Source organism: Squalius cephalus, assembly GCF_949319135.1.
Source record: "Squalius cephalus genome assembly, chromosome: 13".
In the NCBI taxonomy this organism is placed as follows: domain Eukaryota; kingdom Metazoa; phylum Chordata; class Actinopteri; order Cypriniformes; family Leuciscidae; genus Squalius; species Squalius cephalus.
The window spans coordinates 34034358-34054200 of record NC_137134.1 but is presented as its reverse complement, the minus strand read 5'-3'; the positions used below and the strand labels follow the sequence as shown (position 1 = coordinate 34054200).

The 19843-nt window shown below is 41.4% G+C and overlaps 1 protein-coding gene across 3 annotated transcripts; it reads right to left on the bottom strand.

The window, feature by feature from the left end:
- Positions 1 to 260: 260 nt before the first annotated feature.
- LOC307170011 (uncharacterized protein) lies at positions 261 to 4919 on the bottom strand. Of its 3 annotated transcripts, none has more exons than XM_079890943.1 (3): positions 3884 to 4919; positions 3691 to 3781; positions 263 to 536 (listed from the first exon to the last, which is right to left on the bottom strand). In XM_079890943.1, exons 1-2 carry the CDS (start codon positions 4609 to 4611, stop codon positions 3694 to 3696), a joined length of 816 nt encoding a protein of 271 aa, XP_079747069.1. In that variant the 5' UTR covers positions 4612 to 4919; the 3' UTR covers positions 263 to 536; positions 3691 to 3693. The 3 variants fall into 3 exon arrangements, 2 of the variants coding, with proteins under 2 accessions (XP_079747068.1, XP_079747069.1); XR_013823264.1 differs by having other exon boundaries at positions 437 to 536; positions 3958 to 4919; XM_079890942.1 differs by having other exon boundaries at positions 261 to 536; positions 3691 to 4919.
- Between the last annotated feature and the right edge of the window lie 14924 nt (positions 4920 to 19843).

The window sequence follows — 19843 nt, the reverse complement described above, 5'->3', positions numbered from 1 at the left end:
ACACAATATTACATCTTAGACACAATATTGTCTGTTTTTGCTCTGTTTCACAAAGAATATAGTTATATTGTCACAGTGTCTGGTTTGTGTTCCCTGGGTCACCACTAGATGTCCTCCTTCCCCACGGTGTCTGTCACATTCTTGAACTACATTCCCCACGATCCTTGTTTCCTCATTGCACTCAGCTGTCCCTTGTCACTAATCATTGCACTCAGCCTATTCCCCATTAGCATTGTCATTTCCCTGTGTATATTCAATTCAATTCAATTCAAATTTATTTGTATAGCGCTTTTCACAATACATATTGTTTCAAAGCAGCTTTACAGAAAGTGCATTTCAGAAATGTACATAGAGAAATACAGTTAGTTAATCATGTGTTGATTTAGGGCATAAACATATCGCCAGCGTCGAGTCGTCTCTTCACAGGCGCCGAGTCGTCTCTTCACGGGCGTCGAGTCGTCTCTGCACGGGTGTTGGAGAATCTGTAGTTTCCATGAGAGGCTGGATACAAACTGGAGCTGACGATCTATATTTACCTCGGGACGCTAGTAACAACAGAAAAGCATATGGGAAATAATTAGCGTAGCTGCTGTTCGTAATATTAATGCATTCAATCTGATTCAACTGTAGTATAAAAGGTAAGTATTATGTGAATGCTTGGCTAAAGAGATGTGTCTTTAATCTAGTTTTAAACTGGGACAGCGAGTCTGAGCCTCTAACAATATCAGGAAGGCCATTCCAGAGTTTAGGAGCTAAATGTGAAAACGCCCTCCCTCCTTTAGTGGACTTAGATATCCTAGGAATGACCAGAAGCCTCGAATTTAGTGATCTTAAAGAGCGCGATGGATTGTAGGGCGATAGAAGTTCCGTTAAATACACGGGAGCTAAACCATTTAGGGCTTTATAGGTCAGTAGTAATACTTTGTAATTGATACGGAACTTTATAGGTAACCAATGTAGAGACGACAGAATTGGTGTTATATGATCATATTTTCTTGATCTATTAAGAACTCTAGCGGCTGCATTTTGGACTAACTGTAGCTTGTTTATTGAGGATGCAGGACAACCAGCTAATAAAGCATTACAGTAATCTAGTCTTGAGGTCATGAATGCATGAACTAACTTTTCTGCATCAGAAACAGATAGCATGTTACGTAGCTTAGCAATGTTTCTAAGGTGGAAAAAGGCTGTTCTTGTAACATATGAAATATGATTTTCAAAAGACAAGTTGCGGTCTAATATAACACCCAGGTCTTTTACTGTAGAGGATAAAGTAACAGGACACCCTTCTAAATTAAAGTTGTATTGTAAGAGGTTTTGTGGGCAGTTTTTTGGACTAATTAGTAATACCTCCGTTTTATCTGAATTTAATAGCAGAAAATTACATGTCATCCAGTATTTTATATCTTTAACACACTCTGTTAATTTAGATAATTTATTATTTTCATCTGGTCGTGATGAAATATATAATTGAGTGTCATCAGCATAACAGTGGAAATTAATTCCATGTTTTCTTATAATATTACCAAGTGGCAGCATATATATTGAGAATAGCAGAGGGCCTAACACAGATCCTTGCGGTACACCGTAGTTTACTGATGTTATCTTCGATTTTTCCCCATTTACCCAGACAAAATGGTAACGGTCTGATAAGTACGATCTAAACCAGTTTAATGCCTGTCCCTGAACACCAGTGTAGTTTTGTAATCGGTCTAAGAGTATTTTGTGATCTATAGTATCGAACGCAGCACTAAGATCGAGTAAAACTAGTATTGAGATAAAGCCTTGGTCAGAAGCTAGAAGTAAATCATTTGTAATTTTAACGAGCGCAGTTTCTGTGCTATGATGCGGTCTGAATCCTGACTGAAAATTTTCATAGATATCATTTTCTTGCAAGAAAGAGCACAGTTGAGTGGACACCACTTTTTCTAGAATTTTAGACATAAATGGAAGATTTGAAATGGGTCTGTAATTTGCTAGGTTATTATGATCTAATTGTGGTTTCTTAATGAGAGGTTTTATAACTGCCAACTTGAATATTCTTGGAACATGACCTAAGGATAAAGTCGAGTTAATAATATTGAGAAGAGGCTCTTCCACTACAGGTAACACTTGTTTCAGTAGTTTAGTTGGTATTGGATCTAATAAACACGTTGTTGGTTTAGATGCAATGATAAGTTTATTTAGCTCTTCCTGTCCTATAGTTGCAAAGCGCTGTAATTGTTCTTGCGGGGTGATAATTGAGGCTGAATTATAAGACACCATTAAAGATTGTACATTTACAATTGTATTTCTGATGCTTTCTATTTTCTCAGTGAAGAAATTCATAAAATCATTACTACTACACTGTAACGGAATATTTTGCTCAGGTAACGTCTGTTTATTTGTTAGTCTAGCGACGGAGTTAAATAAAAACCTAGGATTATTTTGGTTATTTTCTATTAGTTTGCGGAGATGCTCAGCCCTGGCTGCTTTTAGGGCCTTTTTATAACGTGACATACTGTCTTTCCACGTGATTTTAAAGACCTCTAAATTAGTTTGTTTCCATTTACGCTCTAAATTACGAGTTTCTCTCTTTAGAACATGCGTAGCACTGTTGTACCATGGTGCTTTACTTTTCTCTCTAACCTTTTTTAATCTAATTGGTGCAACGATGTCTAATGTACTAGAGAAAATGGTGCTCATAGTGCTAGTCATTTCCTCTAGTTCATCTGTTTGTTTGGGTTCACTGAGCAGCTGAGATAGATCAGGTAAGCTATTTGAGAAATTATCTATAGTTGTTGGAAGGATTGTTCTGCCTGGTCGATAACGTGGCGCAACATGACAAATTTCAGCGGTACGTAGTATGCAAGTGACCATGTAATGGTCAGTGACTTCATCACTTTGCGGTATAATATCTATATCGGTTGGATTGGTTCCATGTGATATAATTAAATCTAGCGTATGATTAAGACGATGAGTGGGACCAGTTACGTTTTGCTTGACCCCAAAGGAGTTTAATAAATCTGTAAACGCAGCCCCTAATGCATCATTTGAATTATCTACGTGTATGTTAAAATCTCCAACAATTAATGCTTTATCGACATTGACCAACAGATCTGACAGAAAGTCTGCAAACTCTTTTAGGAAATCAGCGTAAGGCCTTGGCGGTCTATATACAGTAGCCAAGGCTAGAGATAATAGGGATTTCTTTCTTACATCTAAGAGAGTAACATTTAGCACAAGTACTTCAAACGAATTAAACCTGTGACCTGTTTTCTGAGTAACAGTAAGAATATCTTTATAGATTATAGCAACACCACCGCCACGACCAATCAGACGGGGTTCATGCTTGTAACAGTATCCAGGAGGAGTAGACTCATTAAGACCGAAATAATCATTTGGTTTAAGCCAGGTTTCAGTAAGGCAAAGTACATCGAAACTATTATCTGTGACCATTTCATTTACAATAACCGCCTTAGGTGTAAGCGATCTAATGTTTAAAAGACCTAGCTTTATAAATTGTTTTTGTTCACTAATATTGAGATTTTCTGGTTTAATCACAATTAGATTTTTTCTAGATCCTGCAGTAGATTTATTATTTGATCTCACTAAACGAGGAATAGACACAGTTTCAATATAATGTTCTACATTGGTACTTATATCAATTAAGTTTGGACAGCAAAGAGTGTGATTTGGACTTTGACTTACTAGTCATATGGTGTGTAGCGTCTTGGAGATGTTGTCCGACAGAAGAGCCGCTCCGATTCTGCTGGGGTGCAGGCCATCAGCACGGAAGAGCCTAGGTCGCTCCCAGAAAAGATTCCAATTATTTACAAAGAGCAGTCTCTGTTCATTACACCATGACATTAACCATTCATTTAGAGCAAATAATCTACTGAACCTTTCATGTCCTAGTCGGTAGGTGGGAAGCGGTCCAGACACGATGATCGTTGTTTCAGGCGATGTGCTGCGTACCGTCTCGATCAGGCTCCTGTAATCCTTCTTCAAAACCTCCGACTGCCGTAGCCTGATGTCGTTAGTTCCCGCGTGCAGCACGACAGCTCCGACGGGCTCGTCACCATTCAGAATCCCGGGAACCTGTGCAGCGACATCGAGAACACGAGCACCAGGAAAGCAGTGAGTGCGCACCTTACCTTTACCTATGGTAGCATGGACATGCCGGACGATGGAACTGCCGATGATCACAGCGTCGCGTTCCGTCTCGCGTAGAGGGGAGAAGCGGTTCCGGGTGGAGATCTCGAAGGCCGGGAGGGGCGGAGAGGTCCTAGCTCTGGTCCTGGCCCGCGTCTTCCGCTGTGGAATCACCCAGGGTCCATGTTGTTGTGTCGGTGCCGGAGTGAATGAAACCAGGGATGATCGCATCCTGGGCAGAGAAACACATGGAGTAGACGAGGTCGGAGTCAAAAGGTTACTAACCACTGACTTGTGAGCATCGGCGCGTGATGTTTCAAGCGCGAATCGCCGATCTCGTAGCTCGGCCTGTCTCTCTAGTAGGTCGCGGATCTGCTTCTCCACGGATTCCAGCTCTAACTGCACAGAATGCAGCTCGAAGGTGTCCTCACCTGCACTCAAAGGTAACGTTAGACACACATCCGTTATATTCGCCATTATAGCAGATGTGCTATAATGGCGAATTATAGCTTTCAGTGATACGGGTGTAAATAAGTCGATCGATAGGCGCGACCACGCGTGTAATGCTAGCGGGCTAAGGCTAGTAGCGGAAGTTCGAAAGGTTGGATATAAGTAGCGATATCAGAGCAATCTGATTGTTTTTTAAGGAGAATAGTATTCCAGATATGTTCACACGCTATAAAAATGAAAAAAGTTCGTTTGTAAAAGAGTGTAAAGAAGAAAATCAAGGTTTCTGAATTAATTCGACGGAGCTCCAAACACAACAACGCACTCAGTCGCGACGCATGCGACTGAGACGCACGCATATATAAGCCTGTCTGTTTTAGTGTTTGTCACGGAGTCGTTGTTAGATGTCACACTACACTTTTGATCTGTGTTCCTAGCATGTTCTTGTTTGTTTCTTGGTTATTTTGTATTTGGACTGCTATTATGGATTTTGACCCATGCATGGATGACTACGAGTTGGATTGCCCTAACATTAAAAATACTGCAAATGGATCTTCCTGTTTCCCATGTGTGTTCCGTGACAGAACGACTCCGTCAAGACGGAGATCCAGCGGTATGGATTTACATGGCGCTTCCCCAACCACGAGGACAGAGAGGAGGCAGCAGAGATGGAATTCGCCAGTGGAAGAGGTCCCTCCCCGCATGAACATTTTTCAATGCCTGGCATTATGGACCCGCCAGACCGAGGAGGCCATGGCGGTCAACAGATCAGAGTTCCATTCGCTGCAGGTCCCGTTCAGCTCAGAGTCTGCACATCGCCACCCGAAACAGAGGAGGAGAAGGAAGACCTCCTCCGTGATTGTTCCGGTGGTCCCAGAGACTGTTCACATCACTTCTGCTGATCCAGAGACTGTTCACGTCACGTCTGCCGAGCCTGTGTCTTCGGACAAGATGGCCGCCACAGAGACTGTTCACGTCACGTCTGCCGAGCCTGTGTCTTCGGACAAGTTGGCCGCCGCCGAGCCTGTTCACGTCACGTCTGCCGAGCCTGTGTCTTCGGACAAAATGGCCGCCGCCGAACCTGTGTCTTCGGACAAGATGGCCACCGCCGAGCCGGTGTCGTCTGTTCCTGAGCCGGTGGCGTCTGTTCCTGAACCTGAGCCGGTGGCGTCTGTTCCTGAACCTGAGCCGGTGGCGTCTGTTCCTGAGCCTCCGCCCTGGCCGCCCGAGGGGTCGTCTCCGCCCTGGCCGCCCGAGGGGTCGTCTCCGCCCTGGCCGCCCGAGGGAAAGTCTCCGCCCTGGCCGCCAGATGGACTGTCCGCTCTGCCCTGGCCGCCCGAGGGGTCGCCTCCGCCCTGGCCGCCCGATGAACTGGCCGCTCCGCCCTGGCCGCCTGAGGGAAAGTCTCCACCCTGGCCGCCCGATGGACTGTCCGCTCCGCCCTGGACGCCCGAGGGAGAGTCTCCGCCCTGGCCGCCCGATGAACTGTCGTCTCCGCCCTGGCTGCCCGATGGACTGTCGTCTCCGCCCAGGCCGCCCGATGAACTGTCACTCCCTGTCCTCGTTTCCCTCCATGGACCTGGCCCCCCATCCCTCCCCCTGATCCTCCACCAGTCCACCTCCCACCTGGACTTCTCTTTTGTCTGTCATGTCTTGGAGCGTCTAGTAGCCGCTCCGTAGAGGGGGGGTTATGTCACAGTGTCTGGTTTGTGTTCCCTGGGTCACCACTAGATGTCCTCCCCCACGGTGTCTGTCACATTCTTGAACTACATTCCCCACGATCCTTGTTTCCTCATTGCACTCAGCTGTCCCTTGTCACTAATCATTGCACTCAGCCTATTCCCCGTTAGCATTGTCATTTCCCTGTGTATATAAGCCTGTCTGTTTTAGTGTTTGTTACGGAGTCGTTGTTAGATGTCACACTACACTTTTGATCTGTTCCTAGCCTGTTCTTGTTTGTTTCTTGGTTATTTTGTATTTGGACTGCTATTATGGATTTTGACCCATGCATGGATGACTACGAATTGGATTGCCCTAACATTAAAAATACTGCAAATGGATCTTCCTGTTTCCCATGTGTGTTCCGTGACATATATCATATAGGCTACAAACAAATCCACAGAAGAGCAGTCACGCGTCTCTGAGAAACACACACACAGCAGTGTTTTGTTTGAATCTGAATTTTTTTAACGAATTGGGTGAGTCAAAGATGATTCAAAGACCCATTATTAAATGCAGTCGTTGCTTCGTTCCTGAATCAGTCGGTTGTTTTGAACGAATCGGCTGAATTAATTATTCAGTGACTTATTAACTAAGACAGTGACTCGCCACATACTGGTAGTTTTAGTTTCATATTTAAAGTATCATTTCATTTTGTAAATATTTATGATTTAATATTTTTCAAGTTGTTTTCAAAACAATATCAACATTATTGTCACAGTATGTTCAGTGTGTTTAGTTTTCATGGACTTTTAGTTTGTTTTCATTCATCTTCTGTGTTCCTTGTTCGTTTGCGTCAGCTTTGTGTCATTAATCATCTTGTTTGAGTCACTATTTAAGTTCTCCCTTTACAGTCTGTCAGTCTGCACTATATGTCTGTCTGACTTTTGGGATTTACTTCTAAACTTCGTCTGGAACAAAGACTTGTCTTCGATTGCCTGCACACACCCGTGACAGAAGACCGAATCAAGATATGGATTATGCAGCTCGATTTGCTGCTGTGGCTCTTGAGAGCACAGATCTTTTGTCTTTTTCTTTAAAAAGGTTTTTTTTTTTTTTTATCTCGCCATCACCAGCCCCTACGACGATGAGACCCTGGAGTCACTGTTCTGGATCAGGGTAAATTACCATCATCCCGTCGACCTCCCAGACACCACCGGTCTGAACTGGAAAGAAGCCATCATCCGGTGTCTGGAGAGCGTCCTTCCCCGGTCCAGAACACAGCCAGACCCAGAGCCCGAATCACCACCATCGACTGCGGAAATAGTGAGTCCCCCGCAGATGGAGAGCTACCCCCCGTGACGCGTCAGCCAGAGCCTGAGGACAGAGCTGCCCCTCGCCCTGGAAGTGGAGCTCCATCATATTGTAATGGCACTTTTCCACTGCATGGCACGGCTCGGCTCCGCTCGGCTAGCTTTGCTTTTCCAGTGTGTGGTACGATTCGGCACGGCTGGTGTTTTCTGACCAGAGGGGTGAGCCAGCGACATCAGCGGACGAGGGAACACTGAGTATGAAGAATGAGGACTGGCTGATAGACTTCAAGAAGGAAGTTTCAACTTTCACCCTATCCCACCCGGTACCTTCATCATGGCTAATTCTAGACAGCACTATGAACTATGATTTATAATATCTTCAATCTACATGGACTGTGCTATTCTAAATGTTTTTCTGTCAAGTTTTGTGGCACCGCGAAGCTCAGCCATTCCCTCAGCCCCGCCGCTGCCGGATGTCTACAGCTCCAGGGAGTCCCTGTGACGTCGAGCTGCAGCTCATGGATCTGTGTGAGAGGATCCTGCGCCTTCGCCTCTGGACCATTTTCTCTTCGCTCCATTTCAGCTCGTCAACCTGTTCGCTCCATCTTGGCTCCTCCCACCTTCAACTCCACCTGAGAAATAATTGTCCCTCAAATCTGATTGGTTGATTGGAAAGTTGTTCCAGGATCAACAAAGATGTTGATCCAGGAACATGTGGTACTTGTTCTGTACTTGGGTCTGTGCAGAGATCTGGTCTGGTTCTGGTGTTTGCTGAGGATCTGTGCCGATAACGGTCTAGTCGACGAGGTCTTCACAGGCGGTCTGTCTCTAGGGCTCGTCTAGTTGTCACGATCTCTGCTGATATTCAGGGCTGTTGTGTTCATCTCTATGTGCAGATCCACCATCTGATCTGGATACGGACCAGATCTGGCTGACTACAGTAACTTCGGGATAAGAATGAGATCAACAGACTAATATTAGTGTAGATGCTGTTCCTCTTACGATGTTACAAGTACATTGGATGTTATGGAAAGTGTTCCTGTTCCGGTTGAGATGATTTATGCAGCCTAACAATCCTTTAACAGAATTGATTTATAGGAATGTGATAATGTGTTATGTGTATGCCAGGTTAAAGAGATGTGTTTTTACTCTAGATTTAAACTGACAGAGTGTGTCTGCTTCACAAAGCTTTGAAGACTATTCCAGAGTTTGGCACTAAATAGGAAAAGGATCTACCGCCTCCAGTGTATTTTGATATTCCAGTTATTATCAACTGGCCAGAACTGTGAGACTGCAGTGGATGTGAAGGACTATAAAGTGATAAAAAAGCTCAAGTACTGAGGAGCGAAACCATTCAGGGATTTGTTAGTTATCAGCAGGAATTTAAAATGTATGCAATGTTGGATAGAGAGCCAATGCAGTGTTGACAGAACTGTGCTAATATGGTCACACTTAGGGGAGAGTGGGGTGATTTGTGCCAGGGGGGAAGTAGTTCCACCCCTTGTTCTGGAAAACTATAGAATAATTTGGTCATGTGACCACATAATTTTGAAAAGCAATCAATTTTACTCATCCTCCAAAGAAGAGAGATACATGGCATGAGAGTTAAGCACATTTTAGTGCAAAAAACTGTTTTTTCCCTTTCGAAGTAAATTTTCTATGATTAAGGTTTTTTGATTGTAGTGTCTGGACAATTATAGACAAGTTTGAAAACATTTCACACATGTTTTAGTGCTTTAGTAGGCTACACAATGAGTCTATACAGTTAGCATGATGTTAGCTCTTAACTGCTGGATCATGCTAATTATTCAAACTTGTGGGTCTGGGGTGATTTGTGCCAAAGGGCATGGGGTAAGTTGTGCCAGATCCAGACCACCTAGGGACCTACATACTCACAGGGGATAATCTTGAGAAGTGAGGAGATGGGCATGCCTCATCAGTGTTTGACTTAGGCCTACCTGCTATTTGTTTAATTTAGCTAACACTGATTTCAGTTTTGAGTTTGCACTATGTTAATAAAGAGAAGTTTAATTCAGTTTTTAAGTGGCCTAAGTCACAATAGGATGTTTAGAAATTAGCCTAGTAACTTTATTCTTATGTTACATAATTGACAGACAGCGTTCTGTCAACAGGCATCTATTGCCAAAGCCTTTTTGCCTGAAATGAGTCACAAATATCATATATTGTGTTGCTATGGTGCTCTAAATGGTTGCTAGGCCGTAGCTTGATAGCTTCACAATGATCCTGAGAGACTGATGGGTTGTCTGAGTAAAATGAGCCTGCCCCCTTGTCTCTATGACACTGTGATCCAGAGTTGTGTTCAATACAAAATCCCCATGCAATTGACCATAGTAGGAAAAGCGCATGCTATGGTATTCCAGGGTGACAATATCTAAATAAACCTTAAATGAGTAATTTTGTATTGAATTTGTCTTGCTTTCATATAGCATACGGTTCATAACAGTAAAATGTTCTGTTTTACTTCAGAAAGCACTGGCACAATTTACCCCAACATATTTCCCCAAAAGGCACAACTTACCCCGCACCAGGGGCAAGTTGTGCCATGAGACCACTTTTTTCCCAAAAGCTATATTTCTGAAACTATTTATTTCAGATCCGAAGTTATTATTCTCAGGGATGCACAACATCCTGAAATACATGTACATCCTTAAGTTGAAGGCATTACTGTCATGGCCTCACTTTAAAGTCACTTTGAGTAAAAACTGGCACAACTCACCCCACTCTCCCCTACTGGTTCTAGTAAGAAATGTGGCTTTAAAAAGAAAGATTGACATCAAAGATCACTTTTACCAGTTGGTGTCAAATCTTCTCAGTTTCTCCAGATGAAAATCACATTATACATGTGATTTACTGGCTTTTGCGTCAAAATGGACCCTGCAATGCTTGTTCTCTTTTATTTTATCAGTACAAACATCTGTGTGTCTGTTTGATCTGTCGGTGGATAAACAGCTTCTGCTGGATGTTTGTCGTCTCTGTGTGTGTCAGTAGTTTGTGACTGAAGCGTTTCTTCATTTTCTCTCCTGCTAATAAGAAGCTCACAATCTTCCACTCCACACAAAACATCTTTACACTGAAATAAAGTGAATCCATCAACAGTCAAATAAGAGTCACAGGTCAGAGGTCAAATATGATTGACAGCTCACAGCACTAAATAACACACCAGTAGATACAGATATCTAATCCAATTTTTCACTCTTCTGCTATTAGTTTTCATTGAAAATGTTGATTTTCATGATGTTAAAGGAGACGGATGTGTGAGCGGAAACTGACTGAGGTTGGGGGAGGATTACAGATACATTTCTAAGTTCAGTCGTGTTTCAGACATTAAGAGTGACTATCGTGGGCTTTTCAGTGAACCGATGAAGAAAATGTTTCTCAAATTAGTTTTGCTCTGTTTGTGTTTGTGGCGTCTGGATGGTGAGTTTTAAATGTGTTTTTCTGGTTTCAGTTGTTTCTGTTCTGATGTGATAAATTACTGGTTAAATTAGTCAGAAAGGATTAACATTCACTGTTATTCTCGTATAGAAACAATTAATGTGTGATTTTACTGAGAGATAACACTCTTATTTGAGATTAAACTCACTTTTATTAATGCAATTATTGATTATATAAAACTGTTCAACTATTTCTCATTTTCATTCATCATCTTTGAACTGCTGCAGAATATTATTCACTTCACATTTACATGATTAAAAGTATTTTAGTGAAGCTTCATCAAACCAACATCAAGTGATTTTAAAACTTTAATCTGTGGAAAACTCTGTTCTTCAGGAGTGTTTGCTGATGAAGTGTCTGTGAGGGAGGGAGATTCAGTCACTATAAACTCTAATCTTACTGAAATAAAGGATTATGATGTGATTCAGTGGAGGTTTGGATATGAAAACACTTTAATAGCTGAAATCAATGTACTGGCCGGCAGCATGACTGTATATGATGATGTTCTTGATGGGAGATTCAGAGACAGACTGAAGCTGGACGATCAAACTGGATCTCTGACCATCATAGACACCACAACTGAACATGATGGAGATTATAGACTACAGATCAACAGTGAGATCAAGACATTTTATCTCGATGTCTACGGTGAGTAAACCTTTTGAGTGATACGGTTACGATTTGCAATGTTCAGTGATGTCACATAACTGACAGATTCAAACTATTCAGACAATTTGTTAAAGCTCCAATATGTAAAAAATGTTCACCACAAGAGGGCGCAGTTTCCAACAATAACAAAGGCGAAGCTTGATGACGCTATGAAGGAGGTGACGATGGGAGATGTCGTTTTTAATGCGTTTTCACCATCTAGCGATGTATCTAAATGGAATTAATGAATCATGATCACGGATGAGGTAATTTATTCGTTTTTGTATTACCTGTATGTCTGATTGTAGTATTTTATGTCATCATAATTAATGAACTGCAAGGAACGTGAAATGTTATGCTATATTATTACAGGCATGTGGTGTAATTCATATCTATTAAAATCATCTTTACTGTAACTATTACGTTACTTGTACAATAAAAAAAAAAAAATGATTTGCTTACCTGTCTATCAATACACTCGCGAGAGCAGAGTCTCTGTAAAGTCCAAGATTGTCGCGCAGCTCTCTCCATCTCGAAAACGCCTGGCCGATATTTATCCGGTTTTATTCCTCCGTTTGTCACACAGTCTGCGTGTATCCGAATATGGACGCTTTCGTTTTGTTGGCACTTCAATACTCGCCAAAGAGTAATCGTGATCCATAACAGCTATAACCATACAGTCTATGGCTATAACGCTATAACCACCACTTCCGCATTTGACCATGTGATATTCCGGTGTGGTGGAATATCACATGGTCCACACCGGAAAAAAAGGATAGTGCGGACATTGCGTCACTTAGAGGCGACATTTCTTTTCCGGGACGGACAGTTATTTAAAATCGGAATTTCTCTGAAAAAAAAAAATCTTTGGAGACTTTTGAGATATTGTAAGTACACAACTGGAGGAAATATATCACACTGTGCAAGTTATTTTCGGAAATTTTATTACAAAATTGTTACATATTGGAGCTTTAAAGGTGCTCTAAGCGATGCCGGGAGACATAACTTCTTGTTGACATTCGAATTGTTGTCATACAAAACGGAGGCTAGCTAGACCCTCCCTCCTCCTCATCCTGTCTCCTCCCTCCTCCCCTTCCGGCATAAAGGAAAGTCAAAGTAGTCACTACCCCGATACTTCATTCAATGTGTAATGTCACCAAGTTAGATAAATGCTTTGACATATTGCAGAACAGAATGCAGAAAAAGAGAAACATTATCTTAAAATCGTTTCGCCACCTGAGGTTATAGCCTAATTATAGCTCCCATACAAGGACGCAATAATACCAAGATAACGTTAGCTTTGCGTTTCCCAGTGAGCATAAACAACGGCGGCGTTGTAAACAAATTTAGTCAAAGTTGTCAATAGCCTATAAATGAACATTCAAATTCATAACAAACAGTGGGTGAAAACAATCATTCACACAAATTGTCTCCCTACTGTAAATTTACAATAGAGATTGATCGCTAGCTGCTAGAAACATGCATTATGGTTGTATTAACCAAAGTTAACGCTGACTGCATAACGTTAGTTTTAGCTAATTACATCCTTGTTTTGGTTTGGCGAACATGAACGTCGGTTTAGAAATAAAAATGGATTGACCCACCTGTTCTGCAAAAACAGAGCAACTGAATGTCGGATTGGAATCCCTTCTGCCGGCGGAGTTCTCGCCACCTTTCGAAGGTTTTTCTGATGTAAATTCGGTACTTCGCGCGTTTCTTATCCTTGTCCCTCTTCTTTGCAATTTGTTCATCGGAACGTCGTCTCTTTGGTCGTGTGTCGGCCATAATTCAAACTTCCCTCTTCATGCTTCTCTCTCCTACACACCCCCTTCATGTGTATGCGCACTACCCCCCAAAACCCACCCTCAAATACTTCTTGCCAGTGATTGGCTGGAACACTGTTTATTGTGTTTCTTGGTGCGGGTGAGCCCAGTTTGTTTTTGTTGCCGTTTGTGGAGCCTGTGGTGTCTAGAGAGACCGCGTTTTTTTACAGTGTGTTCAGGGGACAGGCAGCTAGCGGATAGTGAGGAGATGTTTGCTGTATGTGACAAAAAATGTTTTGGCCTAAAAAATGCGTGGCATCGCTTAGAGCACCTTTAATTATAGTGTACCTACAACAGTAAAGTTTTAGGAATAAAGGGGTAATAACCCGAAGAATTAAATTATTTATACTGTCGGTATTTTAGAACTAAGCGTTACTTATTCTACTATTATGATACAACAATCTTACATTTGAGAGAAATATAGCGAGAACAGACACTGAAAACCTTTTTGTAATAACAGTATACCAATACATATAGGCTTTTAAAAAATTATAGTGTACATATCTGTGCATTTATACAGGACTTTATTTTAACAAAAGTGCACTGAGAACTAAAACTATTGCAACTTTTTCATAAATACTGGAGAAATATACTCTTGTTCATGTAGTTACAGGGTAAGTGCGACTTCTGCGGGCTGGACATTTAAGTGTTGCTTGTTACTCTTTTCCTCCATTAAAGGGGGGGTGAAATGCTCATTTTCACTCAATCTCCTGTTAATCTTGAGTACCTATAGAGTAGTATTGCATCCTTCATATCTCCAAAAAGTCTTTAGTTTTATTAGTTTCTTTAGTTTAAAGATAGGCTGTACCGAGTCTTTCCGGAAAAACCCGAGCGTCTGGAGGCGGGCCGTGTGGGCGAAGCCTAGCCTGGGTTTCCCCATACTGCCTTGCTCGCAGCGCGATTCTATTCACGCTGCTAGGCAGTCTGGACACCATGGGACAATTTTTCCCCTGAAAAAGGGAACCAATCACAGAACGGGGAGGGAGCAGCAAGATGATGACGACACCGAAGCAGTTTGTTTATATCAGACTCGACGTTACCTTCTACCCTCATGTTTATCTTTCACAAACGGTAATATTCGCTAAACGCCATCGTGTACAAATAAATCTTTGACCCATCGTCTTTTTCCTCGTCGAATTTCTCTCACTCTACATACGTCATCTGGTATAATTGAAGCGATTGGCTATGAGCTACATACAGGCGCATTTGATAGACATTCATAGCGCCCAATAAACGGCTCTGGGCATTCGTAAACCACGCCTCAAATACGAGAAAATGCGCACGTAGTTCCCAGACCAAGTCTCAATGAGACTTGGTCTGACGTTAGCCAGGCTAGGCGAAGCCAGAGCCATAGAGAGAATCCGATCTGGGCTTTGTTTATAAAACATTCATCGTCGAAATGCAGGGAACAAACAGTCTACACAACTACACAACAATCTGCATCCACTGTTCCTAACGCTGGGTTCTTTGGGAAGCTTTCCCTCACATCCAAAAACACACTTTGGAGACACTATGCAGCGCTGCCGATGATTTCCTGTTGAAGCGCGTTGATGTGCGCGGTCTCGCTCTCCTCTGGTCGACGTGTGCGCGGCCGCGCTTTTCCGGGAGAAATGCTCATATAAGGAGTTCCACTTTGGTCTACGTCATTAGATCCACGGTCGAAAAAAAAACCAGCCGAAACTTGTACCAACCCGGAAGTAAGATTTTCGGCACAGAAATTCTCCGTTATTCGTCCAAAATATTTTTTAAAAACTTTGGCCATGTTATGCATGAGAATCCATCTCTTTAACACTGTAAACAACTCTGAATACATGAAACACCATTGTACCCCCCCTTTAAGTTAATATACTAACACTTTCTTTTCTTTTTTCTCTTCTATTCTATATTTATTTAAAAACTGTTTTGGCGTTTGGTTGGTGAGTTTTAAATGTGTTTTTCTGGTTTCAGTTGTTTCTGTTCTGATGTGATAATTTAATGGTTAAATTCGAGAGGATCAACATTCACTGTTATTCTCATATAGAAATATCTGTGATTTTACTGTCAGATCAAGTTTGAATTCAGCTCTAAACTCAGTTATTACAATCAACTATGCGAAGTGATATGGAACTGTAATGCGGTCAAGACCTGGAACTACGTTAGCCGTGCGTTTCCCTGAGAATAATTGCACACCTTGAATGTTCGTCAACCAATCAGATTCAAGTATTCAACGGCCCTGTAGTATTAAATAATATAAATATGAAGCTCAGATACTCAACAGCTTTAGTTTTAGTGTGACATTAAACATTAAAGTAAAAGTGTCTTTTTTAGTTATTGTTCCAGTTATTGTTTTTTTTACATGACTTGATTGCTCCTGACTCCTGTCTGATCGATTGCTCCTGTCTGCCTCGCTGCCTGCTGTGACTGTGTTTGCTTCGGTGCTGTAAGCTCCGTCTTAGCCTCGTATTTCCTTGTTTTGAACCATCATTTACTACAATTTCTAGTTGTTTATACTACTACTAAATACAGCTTACCCAACATCTCAGATTAACCTGACATCGCTAGCTTCCGTTACTACTAGCACAACACGCTAGTAATCCGCTAGCCTGTTAACGCGCCACCCGTGCGCTCAGCTATTTTTATTAATTTATTTTTCTCTCGCGCGCTCGCGCCTTTGAGTTCATAAAAGCTCAGGTGAGTAAGAATCACTCAACAAACACGGTGAGTAATGTCTTGTCCTGTTATTGTCACCTGCACTTCATGTCACATGTTTAGCATAGCCTTCTCTGTTGGCAATATAGGATTTATATGTGATAAATGCAAAGAGACAGTTAGGCTGACAGAGAAGATTTCAGAACTAGAAACACGCATCCAAACTTTAATTGAGGATAGTAAGAGTGCTAGAGCTTCAGATATTATTTTGGATGCGCCTAGCATAGTGAACTCTTTACATGATGCGGTTCCAGCTGAATTAGTGCCTGCGCAGCCGGGCAAATGGGTGACAGTGAGGGATCGCTCTAGTCGCGGATCAAAAAAACACTCTTCCGTTCCGATTACCATAACAATTCGATTTGCCCCGCTCAGTGAAACACCCACTGAGAATGATTGTGCCCTAGTTATTGGCGATTCTATTACACGGAACGTGACGATAGAGACACCAACCACCATAGTCACATGTTTGCCGGGAGCCAGAGCGCCTGACATCAAAGCAAATTTAAAAGTGCTGGCTAATGCTAATCGTAAATTCTCTAAGATCATTATTCACGTCGGCACTAATGATGTTCGACTCCGCCAGTCGGAGATCATCAAAATTAATATTAAAGAGGTGTGTGAACTCGCAAGTACGATGCCAAGCACTGTAATTTGCTCTGGCCCCCTTCCTGTTCGCAGGAGTGATGAGATAGTTAGTAGATTGTGTTCGCTTAATGGTTGGCTGTCTAAGTGGTGTCCGCAACATAATATAGAATTTATAGACAATTGGAAAAGTTTTTGGGGCAAACCTGACCTGTTGAAAAGAGATGGTATTCATCCCTCCTGGGATGGTGCTGCTCTTCTCTCTAGTAATATGGCACATAGTCTTAGAGCTCAAACATGACAATCTGGGGCTCAGGTCAGGAAGCAGACAGACTGGCTAAACCGACTGTCTGCTAGCGGCCTCGCATCACCAAGGTCAGATAAATCCTATCACATAGAGCCTCTTTCACCTAGCTATCATCATATAGAGACTGTGTAAAAAACGTTTAAACCCATCTAAGGTTAAAAATTTAATTGATGTTCAACAAATAAAAAACAGCTATAATACAGATGAGCAAATGCTAAAGCTTGGGTTGCTGAATATTCGATCGCTTACTTCAAAAGCACTCGTTGTTAATGATATGATTTCAGATAATAACCTAGATGTGCTATGTTTGACAGAAACCTGGCTAAAACCAAACGATTACATTACTTTAAATGAGTCCACCCCGCAAGATTACTGTTATAAACATGAGCCTCGTCTGAAACGCAAAGGGGGAGGAGATGCTGTAATCTATAGTAATATTTTCTAAACCACTAAGAAATCAAGTTTTAAATATATTTCTTTTGAAGTGTTAGTACTTAATGTAAAAATATATAGTATAAATTATAAATCACGTTTGAGATTTGTGCTGGCTACTGTATACAGGCCACCAGGGCACCATAAAGATTTTATCAAAGAATTTGCGGACTTTCTATCAGAATTAATATTGACTGCAGATAAAGTACTAATTGTTGGTGATTTTAATATACACATCGATAATGAAAAAGATGCATTGGGATTGGCATTTAAAGACATTGTAAATTGGAGTTAGACAACACATGTCAGGACCTACTCATTGTCGTAATCATAGATCTAATATTATCACATGGAATAGATGTTGATGCCGTTGAAATTCTGCAGCAGAGCGATGACATCTCAGATCATTATCTAGTCTCGTGTAAACTTCATTTAGCCAAGGCTGCAAAGCCGACTCCGTGTTTCAAATATGTTAGACCTATCACCTCTGCCACTAAAGATTGCTTTATTAATAATCTTCCTGATCAGTTTCATCATCTCAGCATCCCAGATAGCTTAGAAGAACTCGATATTGCAACAGAAACTTTTAACTCTCTCTTTTCCAGCACTTCAGACACAGTTGCTCCGTTGCGCTTAAAGAAGATTAAAGAAAATAATCCAACGCCGTGGTACAACGAGCACACTCAGGCCCTTAAGAGAGCAGCCAGAAAAATGGAGCGCAACTGGAAGAAAACAAAACTAGAGGTATTTCGCATTTCATGGAAAGAGAGCTCGATTGCTTACAGAGAGGCCTTAAAAGCTGCTAGATCTGCTTATTTTTCAAACCTATTAGAAGAAAATAAAAATAATCCTAGGTATTTATTTGAAACGGTGGCTAAACTAATGAAAAAGAAAGCTTCAAGCACCGAAGTTTCCAAGCAACACAGCAGTGATGACTTTATGAACTTCTTCACTTATAAGATTGATAATATCAGGGAGAAAATTATAACTATGCAACCGTCTACTACAGTATCACATCAGGCAGTGCATTGTAGTCTCCCGGAGGAAAAATTTGATTCGTTCGTTGCTATAGGAGAGGAAGAATTTACTAAACTCGTTAAATCATCTAAATCTACAACATGTATGTTAGACCCTATACCGACTAAGCTACTGAAAGAAATACTTCCAGAGGTCATAGATCCTCTTCTTAATATCATTAATTCATCTTTGTCTCTAGGATACGTACCAAAAACCTTTAAGCTGGCTATGATTAAACCGCTTGTTAAAAAAACGCAACTTGATCCTACAGAATTAGTCAATTACAGGCTGATCTCGAATCTACCTTTTCTGTCAAAGATATTAGAAAAAGCAGTATCTTCACAACTGTGTTCCTTTCTTGAAAGAAATGATATCTGCGAGGATTTTCAGTCAGGATTTAGACCGTACCATAGTACTGAGACTGCTCTCGTTAGAGTCACAAATGATTTGCTCTTATCATCCGATCGTGGTTGTGTCTCTCTATTAGTGTTTCTCGATCTTAGTGCTGCATTTGACACTATCGACCACAACATTCTTTTAAATAGACTCGAAAATTATGTTGGCATTAGTGGAATTGCACTAGCATGGTTTAAATCATACTTATCTGACCGTTATCAGTTTGTAGCAGTAAATGAAGAGATGTCTCATTGATCACAAGTTCAGTATGGCGTACCACAAGGCTCAGTACTAGGACCGCTGCTTTTCACTCTGTACATGCTTCCATTAGGAGATATCATTAGGAAACATGGCATTAGCTTTCACTGTTATGCCGACGATACTCAGCTCTATATTTCTTCAAAACTTAACAAAACTTACCAATTCACAAAATTAACGGAATGCATAGCGGATATAAAAAAATGGATGACTCGTAATTTCCTACTTCTAAATCTGAAAAAACAGAGTTTCTAATTATTGGACAAAAAACGTCCTCACGTAATAACCTAGAATACTGTCTAACACTTGATGGCTGCTCTGTTAAGTCTTCGTCGTCGGTTAGGAACCTGGGTGTGCTCTTTGATACCAATCTTTCATTTGAAAGTCACGTGTCCAGTATCTGTAAAACTGCATTTTTCCATCTTAAAAATATATCTAAATTACGTCATATGCTCTCATTGACAAATGCGGAACAATTAGTTCATGTGTTCATGACATCAAGGCTAGATTATTGTAATGCTCTACTGGGTGGTTGCCCTGCATGCTTAATAAACAAACTACAGCTAGTTCAAAACGCAGCAGCTCGAGTTCTTACCAGAACCAGGAAGTATGACCATATTAGCTCGGTTCTGTCAACACTGCACTGGCTCCCTATTAAACATCGCATCAATTTTAAAATATTG

Coding starts and splice junctions, on each gene's coding strand:
- LOC307170011 (XM_079890942.1), bottom strand. CDS start 4,611: ATGGCGAATATAACGGATGTGTGTCTAACGTTACCTTTGAGTGCAGGT.